At 40.6% G+C, this 19316-nt stretch overlaps 1 protein-coding gene across 4 annotated transcripts in view; it reads left to right on the forward strand.

Annotated features, from left to right (window-relative positions):
• The window catches only part of fkbp5 (FKBP prolyl isomerase 5), a 106602-nt gene that overhangs the window by 78960 nt on the left and 8326 nt on the right, over positions 1-19316 (forward strand). For all 4 annotated transcript variants that reach the window (XM_051925640.1, XM_051925641.1, XM_051925644.1 and 1 more), the window contains 4 exons: positions 730-874; positions 975-1117; positions 1218-1332; positions 3533-3689. In XM_051925640.1, the coding sequence (XP_051781600.1) occupies positions 730-874; positions 975-1117; positions 1218-1332; positions 3533-3689 (560 nt within the window). The remainder of the gene's footprint in view (positions 1-729; positions 875-974; positions 1118-1217; positions 1333-3532; positions 3690-19316) is intronic.

Here is a 19316-nt window from a genome sequence, read left to right on the forward strand (position 1 = left end):
GTTACTTTGGAGGAATTATGTGGATAGGACTGGCAAGCTTTCTTGGGCTGAATGGCCTGTTCTTGTCTAATGTGCAAAATGAATGTATTTTTGGCTAAAATATTGTTGAATAAATAACTGCATTTTGCATGTTGTAAGCATGACTTGACATGTAGATTATAGTAGATGAGTAACGTGAGATGTTTTTATTGTGTTTCTATGAATGTTAATAACTTGACATGTGGATTATGGTACACAAGTAACTTGAGATGTTTGTATAGTGTTTCTATGAATGTTTTTGATACTATTTACTATTGTGCAGTGTTGGTCACCATTGGAGTCTGTTCTATCAGATATTTTGCTATGTTCTTTCTCCATGAAAACATGTTTAAAATTTTTTAAAGACAAAAAAAAAAAACACTTTTAGACAGAGTGTTCCTCATAAAGTATTACAAATGCAGAGATGCTGCAAGATGAATCAGAATGAGCAGGAGCTTTGTTGTCCAATGTTCTCCACTATCCAAGTGTTTCTGCTACGCAGTTGCAAGCAATTACAGCTTCACTAAAAATATAATAAAAGAGCCCAGACTACTATTCATTTTGGATACAGGAAGCAAAGGTATTGATTTTACATCACTGAGCACACAGTCTGACAAATGACAATCATTTTTGAGTTTCTAACTTGGATTGCACATGTAGGTGCTCCTTTGGAACCACAGAACTCATCACAACAGTTTGTTTCTCCTGCAGGTCATAAAGAGGCCAGGAGATTCCGGTGAGACTCCCATGATTGGGGACAAGGTTTATGTCCACTATACCGGCAGGCTACTAAATGGGAAGAAGTTTGACTCAAGCCATGACCGCGGCGAACCTTTCACTTTCAACTTAGGAATAGGTAAGCATGTGCCATGAGCTTTGCTGAATGACCTGTTTTATTGAGGCCTAACTTTCTTTATCTCTTATGTGTCTCTTTCTCCCCATTTGTTGTCACTCAGGACAAATGATCAAGGCTTGGGACTTGGCAGTAGCCAGCATGTCCAAAGGGGAAGTTTGTGAAATCACATGTAAACCAGAATATACCTATGGAGTGTCTTGGAATCCCCCAAAAATTCCTCCAAACTCCACATTGGTTTTTGAGGTACACTTGTTGGAGAGAGGAACAATGAATTGAATGTGAAAGTAGGTAACTTAATAACATATGATTCCCTAACATGCTGTTTTCCACTTTTGTCTCCCAGATTGAACTAATAAACTTCAAGGGGGAACAGCTCACCGAAGATGGTGGCATTGTTAGAAGGATAAAACAGAAGGGCGAAGGTTATGCCAGTCCTAATGAAGGGGCTGTTGTAGATGGTGAGCTGTCCATGCTAATCCTGTTAAATAATGAGTGCCCTGACACACTAGATAGCACTGCCACTTTGGGGCTCTCAGAATCCTGCAGCCTTCACCTACTTATGTATCCACCAGCAACAATTAGCTTCACTCCATTACATGGAAGTCTGTCAGAACTTTCTGCTCTGTTTCACCATATAATGTAGCCTGTTTTGCTTTCTTATTTCCAATTTTAACCAGTAGTACTAGGGTATTGTACCATGTTAGTATTAGCCATTATGGATGATTACATCTTGCCTGAAGAAGGGGCCAGAGTTGCCTCGAAAGCTTGCACATTGTAATCTTTCTAGTTAGCCAATAAAAGGTATCATTTTGCTTAACTTCTCACTACAATCTTAACAAGCAAATCTCATCATCATTAACCTGTAAGAGAACAGTATATTACTCTACTATATAGCCATGACCAAAAATTTTGAGAATGACACAAATATTAATTTTCGCAGACTTTGCTGCTTCAGTGTTTTTAGGTCTTTTTGTCAGATGTTTCTATGGTATACTGAAATAAAATTACAAGCATTTCATAAGTTTCAAGGGCTTTTATTGAAATTACATTAAGTTTATGCAAAGAGTCAATATTTGTTGGCCCTTCTTTTTCAAGACCTCTGCAATACACCCTGGTATGATGTCAGTACACTTCTGGGCCAAATTCTGACTGATGGCAGCCCATTCTTTTATAATCAATGCTTGGAGTTTGTCAGAATTGGTGGATTTTTGTTTGTCCACCCGCCTCTTGAGGATTGACTACAAATTCTCAATGAGATTGAAGTCTGGGAAGTTTCCTGGCCATGGACCCACTATTTCGATGTTTTGTTCCCCGGGCCATTTAATTGTCACTTTTACCTTATGGCATGGTGCTCCATCACTCTGGTAAAGGCATTGTTTGTCACCAAACTGTTCTTGGATGGTTGGGAGAAGTTGCTCTCGGAGGAATGTTTTGGTCCCATTCTTTATTCATGGCTGCGTGCTGCGTGTGTGTGCTGATACTTCTTCCAGAGGAAGTGTGGAACTCTCCTGTGAGTGATACGACAAAGAATAGGTGATTTTTGGACACTGTGTTCTTCAGTACTTCATTGCCCCATTCTGTGAGTTTGCATGGTCTACCACTTCATGGCTGAGTTGGTGTTATATCTTGATGCTGCCACTTTTTAACAATAACACTAACAGGTGACCAGGGTAGATCTAGCAGAGCAGAATTTTCACATACTGACTTGGTAGCATCCTATGACAGTGCTGATGTTCAAAGTCACTGAGCTCTTCAGTGTATCCCATCCTTTTTGCCCTTGTTTGCCAGTAGAGATTGCATAGATGATGCACCTGTCAACAATGCAGATGGCTGAAACAATTGAACTCAATCATTTGGAGTGGTTTCCACCTACTTTTGTCCAAATTGTGTACCTTTGGATTCTCCCAATGCTAATTACCTCTTAGATGAGTATTCAAGTGGACTTTCCCCACAGTATCATTATATTTCTCTTATCTTCAATGGCATATGAATGAAACATTGAAGCAGTGATTTAACTAATTACTTTAATAGAAGAAAGGGACAGCAACATTTTCTCTACCTCCACTGTAAGAAAATGGCTCTGTGCTCATGGGCTGGTACCTCATCACGCTGAAAGCCAGCACCCTGAAACACACAACCATCTTAAGCAAGGAATCCATCAGGGGAAAAAAGTGAAAAGTAATCGTTGTCTCCTGATTTAAATCAAGTAAACAGTGCGTTTCACTGTTAGACCCTTCATTCTGCCTCTTGATTCCACACACACGCACACACGTGCATACGCACACTAGACATGTGTTAAAGGCACAACAACAGCACTCTTGCTTTACAGCTGTTTTAACACTCACATTACACACATTACCTTGTGCCCTAATCTGCTCTTGGATTTCAGAGTCTCTGAGCTAAACCTCTTTGAACCCTTTTCGTGTTAATTGTTACAGCCCTGTGACCTGCTTCAGATAATATCTTTCAGTTATTAAAATTCTACAACGTTACTGTGTGGTAATGGGCTGCTCTGCCTTTTCTTTCTGTGAATCTCAGCATCTCCTGTTGTTTCATGCTTAGTCTGTGCTCTCCGACTCTCATCAGACGGTTTTAACTCAAAATTTTCTGACCTAAGGAGACTCTTCCCAACCTCACTCTTCACTTTTCTTCTCACAGTTCACCTGGAGGGTAGCTGTGCTGGACACGTGTTTGACTCTCGGGATTTGCGCTTTATCGTCGGAGAAGCAGAGGACCACGATATCCCACTAGGTGTTGACCGGGCCATGAAGAGAATGGAAAAGGGTGAATGCTGTCTTCTGTACCTGTCACCCAGGTGAGTGTGCATTTCACAAGATCCTTGTGTTGTGATGGTAGTGGTACATAAATGAAGCAACATGACATAATACACTCAAACCCACTCGTCTAATTCAGGTTAACAGGCAACGGAGGTCAAGAAATACCCATAGCTGAGCTCACTCACATTGGGCTAATTTCTGTTTCTTTTTGTGGAGGTTGTAAACAGTCCAGTGTACCTGTAGAAAAATCCACCACATACAAGGGAAGAACATACAAACTCAACACCGATAATGGCAAGGCACACGATTCAAACGCAGAATGTTGGATTTTTTGAGGCAGCAGTACTACACCTTGTGCCACCATCCTCTAGTAACTACATTTCTACAAATTACTAACACTTTGAATATAAAATGGCAATCAATACAAAAATCCAGTTTTTTTCAATTTTTTAGAAGCAGCTTTTTTGATTCAGTGATTAATTGATTGCCTTTACTGTTCAGAATTGTTTTGTTCTGGTCACCAGGACTGAAAATTATAAACAAATTCCTGCATGTTGTTTAATCAAGATGAGCAACTGTCATGGCTATCTGGCAGTGGAGGCACCCAAATGTCTTTTACTCCGTGTACAGACCAAAATAATGTATAGGAAAACAAGCCAAGTTAGACGATGTATGCATGACTTAACATTCAGGTGTGTTCAGGGATTTAGCTGTTTTGAAAGTTGAAGCATTTTTAAAATTTGTATATTTACTTCATCAAGGAGAGAGAAACCATATTTTTGTTTATTAAATATTGTTGTAATAATGAGTTAAATTCAAACATATAGTTTTAAATTTGTAATTAATTAAGACCACTTTGCAGAGGTCTGTTTCCACTTTGAGATTAAAGAGTATTTTTCTGCTGCTGAGTGTCAAAAAAACTAAAATAAATTCATAATTTTTCAAAAATATAAAAACTTTCAAGGGGGTGAATATTTTTTATAGGTGCTGTATATACCAAGAACAAAACATTCTTCAAAAGCAAGCTGAATCATGTGAAAATCAGAACAGGGCACACCACCACCCTGCTGATTAGTTCTTTAAGGATAAATTCAGTATTTTTCAAATCGAAATTATTTCTTCACACAAATGGTATAAGATGAAGACTGGACTCCTTTGGTACTGTGTCTTTTTGGAGAATCCTTGGGTCCTGTTGGTTTGACTTTGTGTCACGGAGTCCCGAATGAGGCACATTACCTGCATTGTGAGGGAGCGCCAGTTACAGCACTGTGCCCATGTGGTGCGATTCCCCGAGGGTGATTCAGCTCACAGTGTCCTCATTGTTGAGGACCCGAGTGGCTAGACCAGGCCAAGTGGATGCCTACGTAACACCCACATTTCTGGGCAGTGGGACTAAACCGTGTGTCTGCCAGGGGGGATGCCAACTGGGATCCTCAGCTGTTTCATCATGGTTGGTGCGGCAATGCGCTGTACCAGTGCATGCTCCCTAACCTGACCTGACCTGATAGTATATATGAATTTGCCACATGAAATTCTGTTCTAAAGTTATGTATTTTTTATAAATTAAAAAAAATACATGTCAAGTCCTGGTAATTTATGCTGGAACCTTATGGGTCATGGGAAACCTAAGAAAGCCTAAAAACTTACCAAACACATCCAAGAATCTTGTCAAGCTAAGAAATGTATCGAGCATTGATATGTGTCTTGAGATCACACCTACATTGTAAAGTAAATTAGCTTATTTATGTCATTTTCCAATAAAAAAAACAAAAAACAATATTATGAGATTCATCTGATTTAAAAAAAGACCAGCCCCAGCACCTGTCTTCTACCGCAATAACCTTTCACCCCCTGAGTTGTGGTTTAATCTCTAAAGATAAACTTCATGCTACATGCTTGATATCATGTTGATTTACTTCCATATTTATGTGAGATCTCCTCCCAGGAAGGCCACTGGTATCACACAAACAAATAAAATGTATTTTTACCTCAAGAGAAATAGTACCAGGAATATGCAATAAAATTATTATTTCCAGATTCCTTTTGTTGTCACAAATATGCATTGGAAACATGGCGTTCCTTATAATTAAATTTTTGCCATTCAAAGAGGATGTATTCAGTACGTTTTTAGGTTTTTATTTTCCAACTTCCATTATAAAATGCCAGGACTGATCACATATTTTTTAAAATGTATAGAAAACAGATACCATTTTTGTGAAGAATTATCTTTGGCTTGAAAAAAACCAAACACCATTTAATCACATATATGATCCAAATTGAAGTAAGGACTTGGGACAAGGTTCCCAAGTCATTCAATAGCTAGCTACATGTATCTACAGGCCTCTGTGAATAAAATAATAATAAAATTAACAACCAGATTTCATGTATCTAACTGTGTCCTTATGCAAGAAAGTCATACTTGACATCAACCTTGTTTCTTAGTCCCTCTCAAATTTTTGAACGCTTTTGTCATGTTTCCTTTTGCCTAAGGGTTTGACTTTTGCAGATTTTTCAGACTGCATGGATAGGGACAAAGATGTGGGTATGGGTGCCCCCCGCCCGCCATAACCTATCGTCTATGGGGGAGGAGTGAAAGCTTTAGATTCATCATCATTTGACAGATCCCAGCTTTTTAGGGTCCCCTGATACCGAAACATCAATATCTCGATGATGGGTGTATGTCTGTCTGTGTGTGTGTGTGTGTGTTTGTGTGTCACAGTTTCCTGAGGACAGTCTAGAGCTAAAATGGCTAGACTGAAAAATACCAAAATCGAAACTTAAGCCTGTTATGAGATATTGATGTACTGATTAGTTTTTGAGCCAAATTGTGCAAGAAAAAGAGGCACTGTATAGGAACCCTCAAATACCATAATTCTGCAATTAATTATGAATTCTTCTCATCAGTTACTATTGTAATTACCTATTTTATGATGAGAAAAATCAGCATCATAGTGGTAAATAATAACTGAAATGTTATGGAAATGTTCATGTTGTAACAAGAATGAGTCAGAGACATCATAAAGAGTTGGAGCAGCCACCCGTATAATATGCTCAGCTGCAAAATTGCTTCTTTTTGTACACAATGTGTATAGATCAGAGTCCAGAACAGAACTGCCTGTACTGAGGCAAGATGGCAATTTTAAAGGCCTGGAAAGGAAATGACATCAACGGTGCAGGAACTGGGAGTGGCGTCCTCGTGCCCGGAAGTGACGTCATCCTTGGGGCTGGCAAGAGGCGGGATTTCCCGGGAAAGGTTTGCAAGGGACTGAGAGATGATAGTCAGTACATTCCGCCGCCCCCTGACCTGGCGTAGAATTACTAGTGTTTAGGCCCTTCAGCTGTTTCCCATGCACGCGTGTGTGACAATGTTTTTTGTCCTGATTTACTAACACACCCATTATCATCACCCACATACCTAGTTCATGGCAAATGTATCACAGCAGCAATCGGCAAGAAGCATGAAGCTGCTGTGGATCGATACTCCACAAAAGGTGGAAATAAGCAAAGCTACGCCATCTCACACTGCAGCAGACAATCTAACAATAAATCTTTAGCCCACACGAGAACACTGGAGATGCATAAGTTCAATATTAACACAAGGAGGACATCTAAACTTTACGCAGAGGACACCCCACCCCTGAAAAAAGTAGGGTCTTATTGTTGTGAGACAGAGGCACTACCGCTAGCATCAGCATGTGAGTGTTTAGTATACATATGTTAATACATGTTGGAAGTCATTGTGACCAATCACACCAGGTCACAGGACTGTATAAGCCAACTAAATCATATCTTTTTTTTTCAATGTTCCTGTTGTATTACAACCTGGGCTCCCACAGGCTTGTATTTATTTTCATGTCATGTCATTTTGTTTTTTTTATTTCATTAATTTTAATTTAAAGCAAATAACAATTCATAAAATCAAATCAAACTTAACAAAACCAAAAATCAACCCCAATTCAAAACAAAAACAAGAGGAGAACTAACCAACAAAGCAAATCTTTGAAGCAGCAAGGAGAGATGAGTATCCTTTTCCCGGTATAAAAGATTATTCTAAAAAATTTATTATATCCTGCCATATTTTAAAAAGGTTTTGAGCAGATCCTTTAAGTGACAATTTGTCTTTTTCCCAATTTCAAATAGTACAGTATAGGACATCAGTTAACTACTGACTTAAAAGTGGTGGATTGGGATTCTTCCAGTTGAGCAAAATGTGTCTACGTGCTAGTAGTGAGGTGAAGGCTATTACGATTTGTTTGTCCTTCTCCACTCCAGCTCATCTGGGAGTCCACCAAACACAGCTGTTAATGGGTTAGGAGGGATTATGACACCAAGGTTGTCTGATAGGCACACCCAAAATGTGGCCCAGTGAGGCTGGAGCCTAGATTGTACCGTTTGCAGGTTGAATCTTGCCATCAAAACATTTTGGATAGTTTTAATTGAGATAAATGCGCTCAATAATTTTAAGTTGAATAACTGAGTGCTTTGAACATATGGAGCTAGAGTGTATTCTGTGCATGGTGCCTTATACTCCTTTTCTGAAATATTAAGTTAAAGATCCTTTCCCCATTGTGCCCAGGATTATTTGAAAGGGAGAGACTTTAAAATGTTTTTATAAATTGTGGAGATGTTATCTGAGTCGTTAAGACTGATCAATTTTTCTTCTGGAATAGAAATAGGTGGAAGGTGAGGAAAATTGGGCAGGTTCTATTTAGCAAAGTTTTTAGCTTGAAAGTAATGGAAAAATTGTGTTGATGAGAAGTTATATTTGAAGCTTAATTGGTCATAGGATGCAAAAATATTATCAATTTACAAGTCTCTAAATGTTTTAATACTAGACATTTTCCAAGTATTAAATACTGTGTATGTTTGAGAGGGTGGACAGAGCTTCTCTGTCTTAAAGTGCTTCCTAGATTGGTTCATATTCTGAGTGAATGAAGGGCAATTGGATTATTGGTGTATTGGTGAAAGTTTGTATTTACTGGAACACAGAAAAGGGAATATAAAGAAGTACTGCAAGATTTTAATTCTATTGTAGACCAGGCTTTTATATGTTCATCAATTTGTGTTGACGTCCAGGTCCGCCCAGTAATAAAATTGAAAGTTGGGTAGTGCCATGCCTCCTTCTGCTTTAGGACAATGTAGAGTCGTCCTTTGGACGCATGGATGCTATGAGGTTAAGATTGAATCTAAATTCTTAAAAAAGATTTGTTGATGTACTGTATATGGGGTGGTTTGAAATAGAAGAAAAAGCTTGGGACTGATGTTCATCTTAACAGTGTTGATTTTCCCTGAGATGGAGGGTGAACCATCTAGTCACACATCTTGTGTATTTTTTTCCATGCAAACAGCAAAATTTGGTTGAAAAGAAGCTTTATATTTAAACTGATCTGCTAATATAAATGGTAAGTTGTCCGGTCTAGTATTTTGTGCTAGAGAGTTCACTAGGAAAAGCACACTTTTATTCAAACTACTTTTGAGTCCAGGTATCTTTTTAAAATCTGCTAGTGCTTTCAGGACTGCTGGCTTGGAATTTTCTACTACAGTCTACCAGAGACTGACCCAGAACAGATGGGTGAAAGAAAAGAACTGCCAGGACTTGACACCGCAGCATTGGCTCCAGCTGAAAAAGAAAGTGGGAGTGAAACTATGAGCGAGGCGGGCAAGGAGGATTCATCGATTTGAAACTGTGAGCAAGGTTGGCAAGCGGGATTCATTGATTTCAGGAGGATTTTTGGAACTGAACATGGCCCTTTCATCCCTGTTGTCAACTGCAGCTAATACTCCCCCCGAGTCAGCTGCATCAACCACAACTGGACTCACAACTTGGCCTACAGAGTACAGAGAGATCTGAAACGAACTTTCCAAGCTGAATTAAATGTGTGCCATACTCGGTGGGTGAATTGGGACATACAGTAAATCATACAGTATAAAGAGTGATATAAAGAGTGATATAAAGAAAGAAATAAAGGATCTAACCAAGGAGAATGAGAAACAGTATTAAGATATAAAAGACCTGGAGAAACATTTAAGTTTACTATAGCCTTTACAGAAATTCTAGAAAAAATTGATGAAAAAATACATTAACATATGAGTAAGTTAAAATTAGAGTACTTGCTGTTCAGTTTGAAGATGTTAAGCAAATGTTTATGACTTGTATTGAAATAGTTGAACAATCGACATCTGCCGCTGATAAAAAGGCCACAGCTGCAAAATCAGAATGCAAAGTGCTCGCTAACAAACTGGCGGCACTGAAAAAGAGATAAAGAAGGAACAACATCAGAATCAAATATCTCCCTGAAAAACAGTGACATTCATAACTGAACTATTCTCTGAAATAACTGGCGAGGAGTTCAAAACGAACACCGAGATCTCAGTATCCTACCATATATGTGGATTGAATGCCTCAAAACCAAGAAGCCTTATTGTTTATTTCAACAAACTACAGGCCAAAGAAAAAACATCATGTCCCTTCTCAGACTGACAGAGGAGATTATATCCATTTTTTTTTTGTTAAACTTTAATTATTATATATTATATTGACATTTCTTTCATCAAATATGTGTACTTTTTGGCAATGACAAAGTAACTAGCTATTTGCAGTTTTCATTTCATATCATTGAGTTATTGTATTAGGAATATACTATCATACATTATCTCAGTCTCCATGGGAACCGTTTAACATCATTCCCTAGGTTTATTATATTGGGACTGTACTTTCAAAATATACCACAATTTTAACCTTTTCTACATCACTACTTGGGGGTTCATTTGTTCTGGACATGCTCTGTCTCTCTTGTTATATCAGAGGACCGGGACTTAGTGTGGTGTGGTCTGCCTGACTTAGAGAGGCAAATGAGGGGTGGGAGGGAGAGAAAGAGAGCTTTGGTATTTCTTATTTATCCTTTCTACCCCAATAACCATTAATGCCAACACAACAATAGGCTTCATAGCCATAACACCTGATAATAATAATAATAATAAATTTTATTTATATTGCACTTTATATTTTAGCAATCCCAAAGTGCTACAGAGTAAAAATAGAATAATAAAATAAAAAAAAAAGAACAGAAGAGTCTAAAAAATACTTTAACAAAATGACTTTCTAAAAAGATTAGTTTTTAGGTTTCGCTTAAAGGCCTCAGTCGACTGTGGGGCTCTCAGGTAATCAGGGAGGGCATTCCACAGCCTCGGCGCCACCGATGAAAACGCCCTGTCACCCATGCTGCTGAGCTTAGTTCTGGGGACTTGAAGAGTGTTAGTGAGTACAGAGCGGAGGGAACGTAAGGAGTTATGGGGGGTAAGGAGTTCCTGTAGATAAAGAGGGGCATGTCCATAAATGCACTGATGGGTAAGAAGGGAGACCTTGTACTCTATTCTGAATGAAACAGGGAGCCAGTGAAGGGTTTTCAGGATTGGGGTGATGTGATCATACTTTCGCACCCTCATCAGGATCCTGGCAGCGCTGTTCTGAATATACTGGAGTCTCTGGATACTCTTGCCAGGATTCCCAATGAGGAGTGCATTACAGTAATCCAGCCTGGAAGAGACAAAGGCATGGACGAGCTTCTCTGCATCTGCCAGGGTGAGTAATGGGCGGAGTTTGGCGATGTTCTTGAGATGGTAAAAAGATGACTTACAGAGATATTTGATGTGGGTGTCAAAAGTAAGTTGGGAGTCCATTCTAACACCCAAATTAGTAACAGATGTGGAAAGAGGAATATTTTGGCCAGAGAAAGTAATACTGGTGATGGTAGAAGAGCGAAGATGATGTGATGTACCAACTAAGATGGCTTCTGTTTTGGATCTGTTCAACTGAAGAAAATTGAGCCTCATCCAAGCCTCTATCTCCTCCAGGCAGGTAGACAATGTAGATGTTGGCAGAGGAGCAGTAGAGGAGGTGGGAGTAGTCCTGAGGTAAAGCTGAGTGTCATCGGCATAGCAATGGAACAATAAACCATGTCTGCCAATGACAGTTCCAAGGGGGAGCATGTAGATAGTAAAAAGGATAGGGCCCAGCACAGAGCCCTGTGGAACACCACAGGCGACGTTGTGGGTGTGGGACTTTGCGCTGCCAAGGGCGACATGCTCAGTTCTGCCAGTCAGGTATGATGTAAACCAATTTAGAACAATTCCTGAGAGTCCAATAGTGTATTGCAGGCGGTGAAGAAGGATGTTATGGTCTATTGTGTCAAAAGCAGCTGTCAGGTCAAGGAGGATAAGTAGTGAAGGTGAACCAGTATCTGCCGTCATCAGAAGATTATTGGTGACCCTGACCAGGGCTGTTTCAGTGCTATGGCCAGGGCGAAAACCAGACTGAAACTTTTCAAACAGATTGTTCAGTTTGAGATGATCGTGAAGTTGTGCTGCAACTATTTTTTCCAGGACTTTGGAGAGAAATGGAAGATTGGAGATGGGCCTATAATTGGAGAGAACTTCAGGATCCAAGGTGGATTTTTTCAGTAGAGGTCTGATGACATCAGTTTTTAGTGCAGAAGGAATATGGCCAGCCAGAAGGGACTGATTTATTATCCTGGTGATAAGTGGAGAGATGGCAGAAATGTTGGCCCTCAGCAAGGGTGAGGGGAAAGGGTCCAGGGAACTAGTAGACGGTTTCATTTTCCTGATGACATCCTCCACCTCTTCCCGTGTGGCAACAGAGAAAGAGCAAAGAGGATGGACGGTCTCAGACAATGAGTCAACAGTTGGGAAGGGCAAGATATCCTTGGTAGAGAGGTGTAAACGGATATTATCAACTTTTTGTTTAAAAAAGTTGATATACATGTTGCATCTGTCATCAGTGGTCTCAGAATGGGCAGGTAAAGGAGGTTTGACAAGATGATTTATGGTTGAAAAAAGTTTTTTAGGGTTGCTGGAGCCATTTCTGATGATGGTGGAATAAAACTTGGACCGTGCAACCTTCAGAGCTTCTGCATACGCTCTCATGTGTTCTCTGTAAGCCTGTTTATGGACAGTCAGCCCAGAGGCCTTGAGCCGCCGCTCAAGGACACGCCCAGCCGCCTTCATTTTTCGCAGCTCGCAGGTATACCAAGGTGCTGAGCACGAGAATGAGACGGACCTAGATGTTAAAGGGGCGTGGAAGTCCAGGAGACTGCTCAGGGACTGGTTGTAAAAATCCACAAGGTCAGCAACAGAGAGGGAGCTGATAAAGTCAGAGGAGAGAAATGTAAGGTCCAAGGCCAAGGCATCCACATTGATATTCTTCAGATTTCTGAAGTAGATCTGTCGTTTTGGTTTGATACGGGAGGAGAAAAAGGGCAGCTCCAATGACACAACTTTGTGGTCTGAAATACCAAGATCAAATACCTGTAGATTCCTGATTGGGGCACAGTTTGAAATGACCAAGTCAAGAGTGTGACCCCTAGAATGTGTGGGAACATCAACATGTTGTTGTAGGTTGAGAGAATCTAGCAGCTCAAGGAAATCAGCAGTGAGATAACCTGTGGGATTGTCAATATGAATATTTATATCTCCTAAGATTATGATGTTGGCAGAAGTAGCACAGAGTGTTGTGAGAAGATCAGTAATTTCCGGAATAAAGGCAGAATTGGGTTTTGGAGGTCAATAGATAAGGAGAACAGTCAGGGGAAACGGGGGCTTACATTTAAATGCAAGGCACTCACAGGAAGATATTGCAGGTATCGAGATAGGGGACAACCCCAGGTCCTGACGGTGGATAACAGCTAGTCCACCACCACGCCCAGTGCTGCGAGCTGCCTCCAAGTAACTGTAGCCAAGTGGACAGGCTTCATTTAAGGCAGAGTAAACCTCTGACTGGTGCCAGGTTTCTGTCAGACACATGAAGTCAAGTCCTTTTTCCCTGATGTGTTCTTCAATCAGTATGGATTTATTGCTGATAGATTGAGAGTTAAATAGTTCAAATTTAAAATCCACTTTACGCAGCTTAGAATTCATTCCACAAAATAAATCCAGCTGGGGATGTGAAAAACGAACCGGCTGGGACGACGTTAACAAAGACGCACCAGCCGTGGCGGCTGACATTGTCGTGATGCGGCGTAGGTTGTTAAAGTTCACTCCCCGGCGGCGGTGACGGAGCGAGGCAGGGAAGTGTACCGGAGCATCCGAGGGCAAGAGGCATTTCGGGAGCATTGACTCATGTTGGGAGCCAGGAGAGTTGTTCCTAGAGAGGATCCGGGAGGCTCGGAGCCGAGCCCTGGTGCCTCCACGCTTCCCACGGCGGCAGCGTGTCCATCGGCGACCGGCCAAGCCGTGGACAGTGACGAGGAAGGCGGGGACTTCCTCAAACAGTCGGCCAAAGGTTTGACTGAACTCCGGAGTCAAATGTCGAGAAACCCCCGCACTCGTTCGAAGAGCCAAAAGGGTGAAGCGATCATAACGAATGATCGAGTCAGGAAGAGCATCACAGGAGTAAGTAAGCCGAGAAAAAAGCAGGAGTAACAAGAAACACAAAAGCCAGAGTGGCTGACGGCGTGCCTCAACAGTCGGCGCCATTTTAATGATAGTAATACTGTATGAAATCTAGGTCAAAGCCATCATATGTAAAAATGTACTACCTTAACTTAAGACTACAAAATGACAATTAAAGTTCAGAAGCAATGTTTTTATGACTAAACAGGGAACTTTGTGAGCTGGAATGTCAAAGGTATTACTCATGAATGAAAAAGAAAGAGAGTTTTCACTCACTTAACAAGTTTAAATGCCTAGGGGTGTGGGAATCTTAATACACAGAAGAACTATCCCATTTATAGCGTCAGACATAATATGTGATCCTGAAGGGTGATATGTCATGGTGATGGGCAATTTATTTAATACTAAAGTGATTCTGATAAATATTTATGTGCCTAACATGGATGATAGAGATTTCATCTAAAATGTATTTGCATCCATTCTTAATGTGAACACTTATAAAATTTTAATGGACAGAGACTTTAATTGTGTTTTAAATCCAGACCTGGTTAGGTCTTTAGCTACAGTGGTGATAACATTTAATACTGCAAAAATAATTACACAGTTTTTGATGGATCAGACCTTATCAGACCAAGGTTTTTAAATCCTAACCTTAGAGCATGTTCATTCTTCTCACAAGTTTATCATTGTTACTCAAGAATTATTTCTTCATAGACAATCATTTTTTGGCATAATCTAATTATGTAAGTACGACACTATTGTTATCTCCGTCCATGCCCCTCTGATCATGGACCTTAACTTACTGTGCCCTACATAGTCATCTCGTAGCTGGCAACGTAACCCCCTGTCATTAGCTGATGAGCACCGCACAGAATTCATATCCAAGAAAAGTGATTATATTCTGTAGACGAATGCATCCCCAGAGGTCTCTGCAGAAATACTCTTGGAAACACTGAAGGCATTTTTAAGAGGACAGATTATTTCTTATCTTTCTTACAAAAATTAATTGTAAACCAAGAAGACCTCTGATTTAATCTGCAAAATTAACAGAGTAGATCTAGAATACACCAGGGGTCTCATGTATAACGCTGTGCGTAGAATTCACATTAAAACATGGCGTATGGACAAAAACAGAGATGTGCGTATGCACAAAAAAATCCAGATGCATAAATCTGTACGTACGTCAACTTCTATGTTCTTCCGCTACATAAATCCTTGTCAGTGTGAAATGTAACGTACGTGCACGCACCTGCTGCCCCACCCCGACTCCTCCTATAATTACATCTCTTTGAATATGCAAATCAATATAAATAGCCCCTTAAGTTCAGCATTCTGTGAAAAGACAATGGCAAAAGCACAGGGAAAAAAAAGAAGAATTTTAACAAATTCCTAGTCGAGGTAAGGAAAAATGTACTATTTGTTAACAGTGGTATAAACAGCAAAGGGAAGTTGATTGAGTAACATAGAGTGGCAGAGAAACTTGAAAGTTCAAGCTCAGAAAGTCACACTGTGCCAAAAATAAATAAGAAGTGGACAGATATCAAAGTCACCGTGAAAAGGCGAGTCGTAGCCCACCGTCTGAGTGTCACACAGGGCTCAGCAGTACCTGCAGCACCCCCTGGCGTTTGCCCATGGAACCCAACAGGGCTGCATCAAACTTCAACTCCCATAGAGCCTTGTGGGAGTCCAAGGCACCACTGCAACCTAGGGGGGCTGCCATCTATCTGCCACTTCCTGGGAGGTAATCCTTTGAATATGTTCCCCCGGTCATTTTCAGTATAGAGGTGTCCTGGCTGGGTAAGGGCCCCGGTCGTCTGCCACAATGTGTATGGATCAAACTGCTCTGTACTAGTCCAGGAGACTCAGTTCGTATTGACAACATTAAAAGATGTACTTGACAAGGATGTCCCCTATCACTATTGCTCTTTGCAATCGCTGTTGAGCCATTGAAATGCATCAGAGATAAAAGGGATTTTCAGGAATGGGTTGGAACACAAAATATCACTATATGCAGATGATATGGTACTATATATATATCTGACCCATATAATGTCATTTTCTAACCCACTTAACCCAGACCAGGGTCACAGGGGAGAGTATTTGGAGCCTATCCTAGTTAGCACAGGGTGCAAGGAAGAACAAACCTTGGATAGGGCGCCATTCTATCGTTGGGCAAATGCACAAACACAACAAACACACACTAGGGCCAATTTAGAGGCACCAATTCACCTAACTTTCATGTCTTAGGACAGTGAGAGCAAACTGAAGCACCCAGAGGAAACCCACACTGGCATGGGGAGAACATGCAAACTCCACTCACAGTCTTCTTATTCCTGCTACCACCGCAGAACCATGTCACCCTGCTTTATTGTTGTTTCTGTAGTACTAGGGTGTTGTACCGTGTTAGCCATTATGAATGTAGAGAAAAGCCAAGCAAAATTGCACCTTTTATTGGCTAACTAAAAAGATTACAATATGCAAGCTTTCGAGGCAACTCAGGCCCCTTCTTCAGGCAAGAAGTACAACAAGATGTTGTTTCTGTGAATTTGGAATCATTATTTTTTTTTCATAATTTTGGTTATTACTTTCTTTAAGTGTTCTGTTACTTTAAATGTACAGCCAGTCTTGTACTTTGTGGGTGGACCCAAGTACTACACCCTAACCCCCCCTCCCCCCCCTCCCAGAAGATGGGACCAGCTTGATGTCATTTCTTCTGGGCTCTCCCTGTGGCTTTACAGTATATTGCAGTCTGAAAGAGAGATCTAGTAGTTGATCATTGAGTTTTTAAGGACTTGTTTAGGTATTGATGTTTCTTCTGATTTTCTATTTTTTTGTGATTTATTTGTTCTGTTTTCTGCATGTCTGCCTTTGGATCATGTATTGAGACTGGTTCTCTTTGAATTGCCTTTCTAGGCAAATTCCTTTTTTGCTCTTGTCAGCATTTATTTATATATTTTTCAATTGTGATAATATATTTTTTTATATAAAGATTCAATGTTGTCCTTTTGTTCATAAGCCTGAGGTTTATGGTACCTCTCTCCCTTTAAGGGCAATTTGGTATATGTCTGGGACATTTATAATACACTGCCTGGCCAAAAAAAAGTCGCCACCTGGATTTAACAAAGCAAATAGGTATGAGCCTCCTATTGGATAATTACTGCATGGGCGATTATCTTTCAACTGGCAACAAGTTATTTAACCCCAACTGGTGCAATGAGTTGCTTCTCTTTTCTTAAACAACCATTTCGAAAGACACATCTCGTGGTCGTGGAAAAGATGTTAGTCTGTTTGAGAAGGGTCAAATCATTGGCATGCATCAAGCAGAGAAAACATCTAAGGAGATTGCAGAAACTACTAAAATTGGGTTAAGAACTGTCCAACGCATTATTAAAAACTGGAAGGATAGTGAGGACCCATCGTCTTCAAGGAAGAAATGTGGCCGGAAAAAAATCCTGAATGATCGTGATTGGCGATCACTTAAACGTTTGGTGAAATCAAATCGAAGAAAAACAACAGTATAACTCAGGTCTATGTTTAATAGTGAAAGTAAGAGCATTTCCACACACACAATGAGAAGGGAACTCAAGGAATTGGGACTGAACAGCTGTATAGCCGTAAGAAAACCACTAATCAGTGAGGCAAACTGGGAAAAAAAGGCTTCAATTTGCTAGGGAGCATAAAGATTGGACTCTGGAGCAATGGAAGAAGGTCATGTGGTCTGATGAGTCCAGATTTTTTACCCTGTTCCAGAGTGATGGGTGTATCAGGGTAAGAAGAGAGGCAGATGAAGTGATGCACCCATCATGCAAGATCTTGGTGAAAAATTAATGCAACACTGGATGGAACTAAATCTTGTGACATTGCAGAAACTTATCGAAACAATGCCACAGCGACTGTGTGCCGTAATCAAAGCTAAAGGCGGTCCAACGAAATATTAGAGTGTGTGACCTTTTTTTTTGGTGGCAACGTTTTTTTTGGCCATGCAGTGTATAATGAACTTTTAAAGTCATCTCCCCATTGCGGGCCTTTGAAGGATAGTCCTGCAGGTAGTAGTTGGGGCCTGGCTGACTTGAGGTGAGCCTTATCTGGGCACACTAGTGAGGGTCCTGACCTGCTTTTGTGGAGCATCTTGAAGGTCTAAGACCCTTCTTTGCTATGTTCGAGACTCCAAAATGTAACAGTTTCAATGTTCTCCTTGTTTTATAGCTCATTCAAAAATATTTTTTCAAATTTGTTTTATAGAATTTGTAATTTGTAAATCTACGTTATTGCCTTCTAGTGAAAAATGTAGTGTGGCAGGTGGCTGGCGTATTCGGGGGGAACATACTTGGACAGTGCAATACCTCCCCCTGGATACTAGATGGCCGCCCCTCTGGGGTGGAGAAGTGGCTCGGGTTCCCACAGGGCTCCCTGGGAATTGGAGTTGGGTGCAGCCCTGTTGGGTCCCGCAGGCACCGCCAGGGGGTGCTGTGTTTGGGACTGTTGAGCCCGTGGGGGCAGCATATTCGTCACACCCGGAAGTGCAGCCGGAACTAAGTGATCAAGCACCTGGAGCACTTCCGGGTGAACTATAAAAGGAGCCAGCAACCACCACTCAGCGGTCAGAGTCGGGTGGGAGGAGGACAAAGCCTGGTGAGGAGTGGTGGTGGTGGAGGAAGAAGAAAGTGTGTTGTTGGTATTTAGTGCTTTTGGGACTGTGTTTTGCCTGTGGGGTTCACGGGGAAGACGTGCCCCACAGGTGAAGAAAATAAAAGTGTGCTTGGATTTTACACGTGCCTCTGTGTCAGTCTGTGCCGGGTCGGGCGCTATATTGCATCCATATCACAGTAGCAGTTAGTGTCTGCAGGACATCAGGCAGACAAAATGATTATGTTAGTGTGGTGTGATTTGTGCAGTCAAAAGCAAAAAGAAATGGTGTGTCTTTACTTAGTTTAAAAGATAAACTATGTTTAGGAACATTTTCCTTGAAATTGATTTCGTAATGCATTCACACTTTTTAAATAATTGTATTCAGCATTGTGCACTCTATTTTGTCCTCTTTATACTTTAGCTCTTAAAGCTGCTTTCCCTTCTAGCTTTTGTGATTTGGTTCTTTAATTTTTGTTTGGGATACGTTATAATTTGTTATTTCTGACGCATTTCTTATGATTGAAGTCTTCCAAAGAAAGAGATTCATTTTACTTTTGTGCGGCAATGCCATTTTAAACTCTTCTTCTGATGAAAGATTGGTTTGATTCCTGGCTTTCCATCCTTGTACA

The sequence above is a fragment of the Erpetoichthys calabaricus genome, chromosome 3 (genome assembly GCF_900747795.2).
Source record: "Erpetoichthys calabaricus chromosome 3, fErpCal1.3, whole genome shotgun sequence".
NCBI classification, from domain to species: domain Eukaryota; kingdom Metazoa; phylum Chordata; class Cladistia; order Polypteriformes; family Polypteridae; genus Erpetoichthys; species Erpetoichthys calabaricus.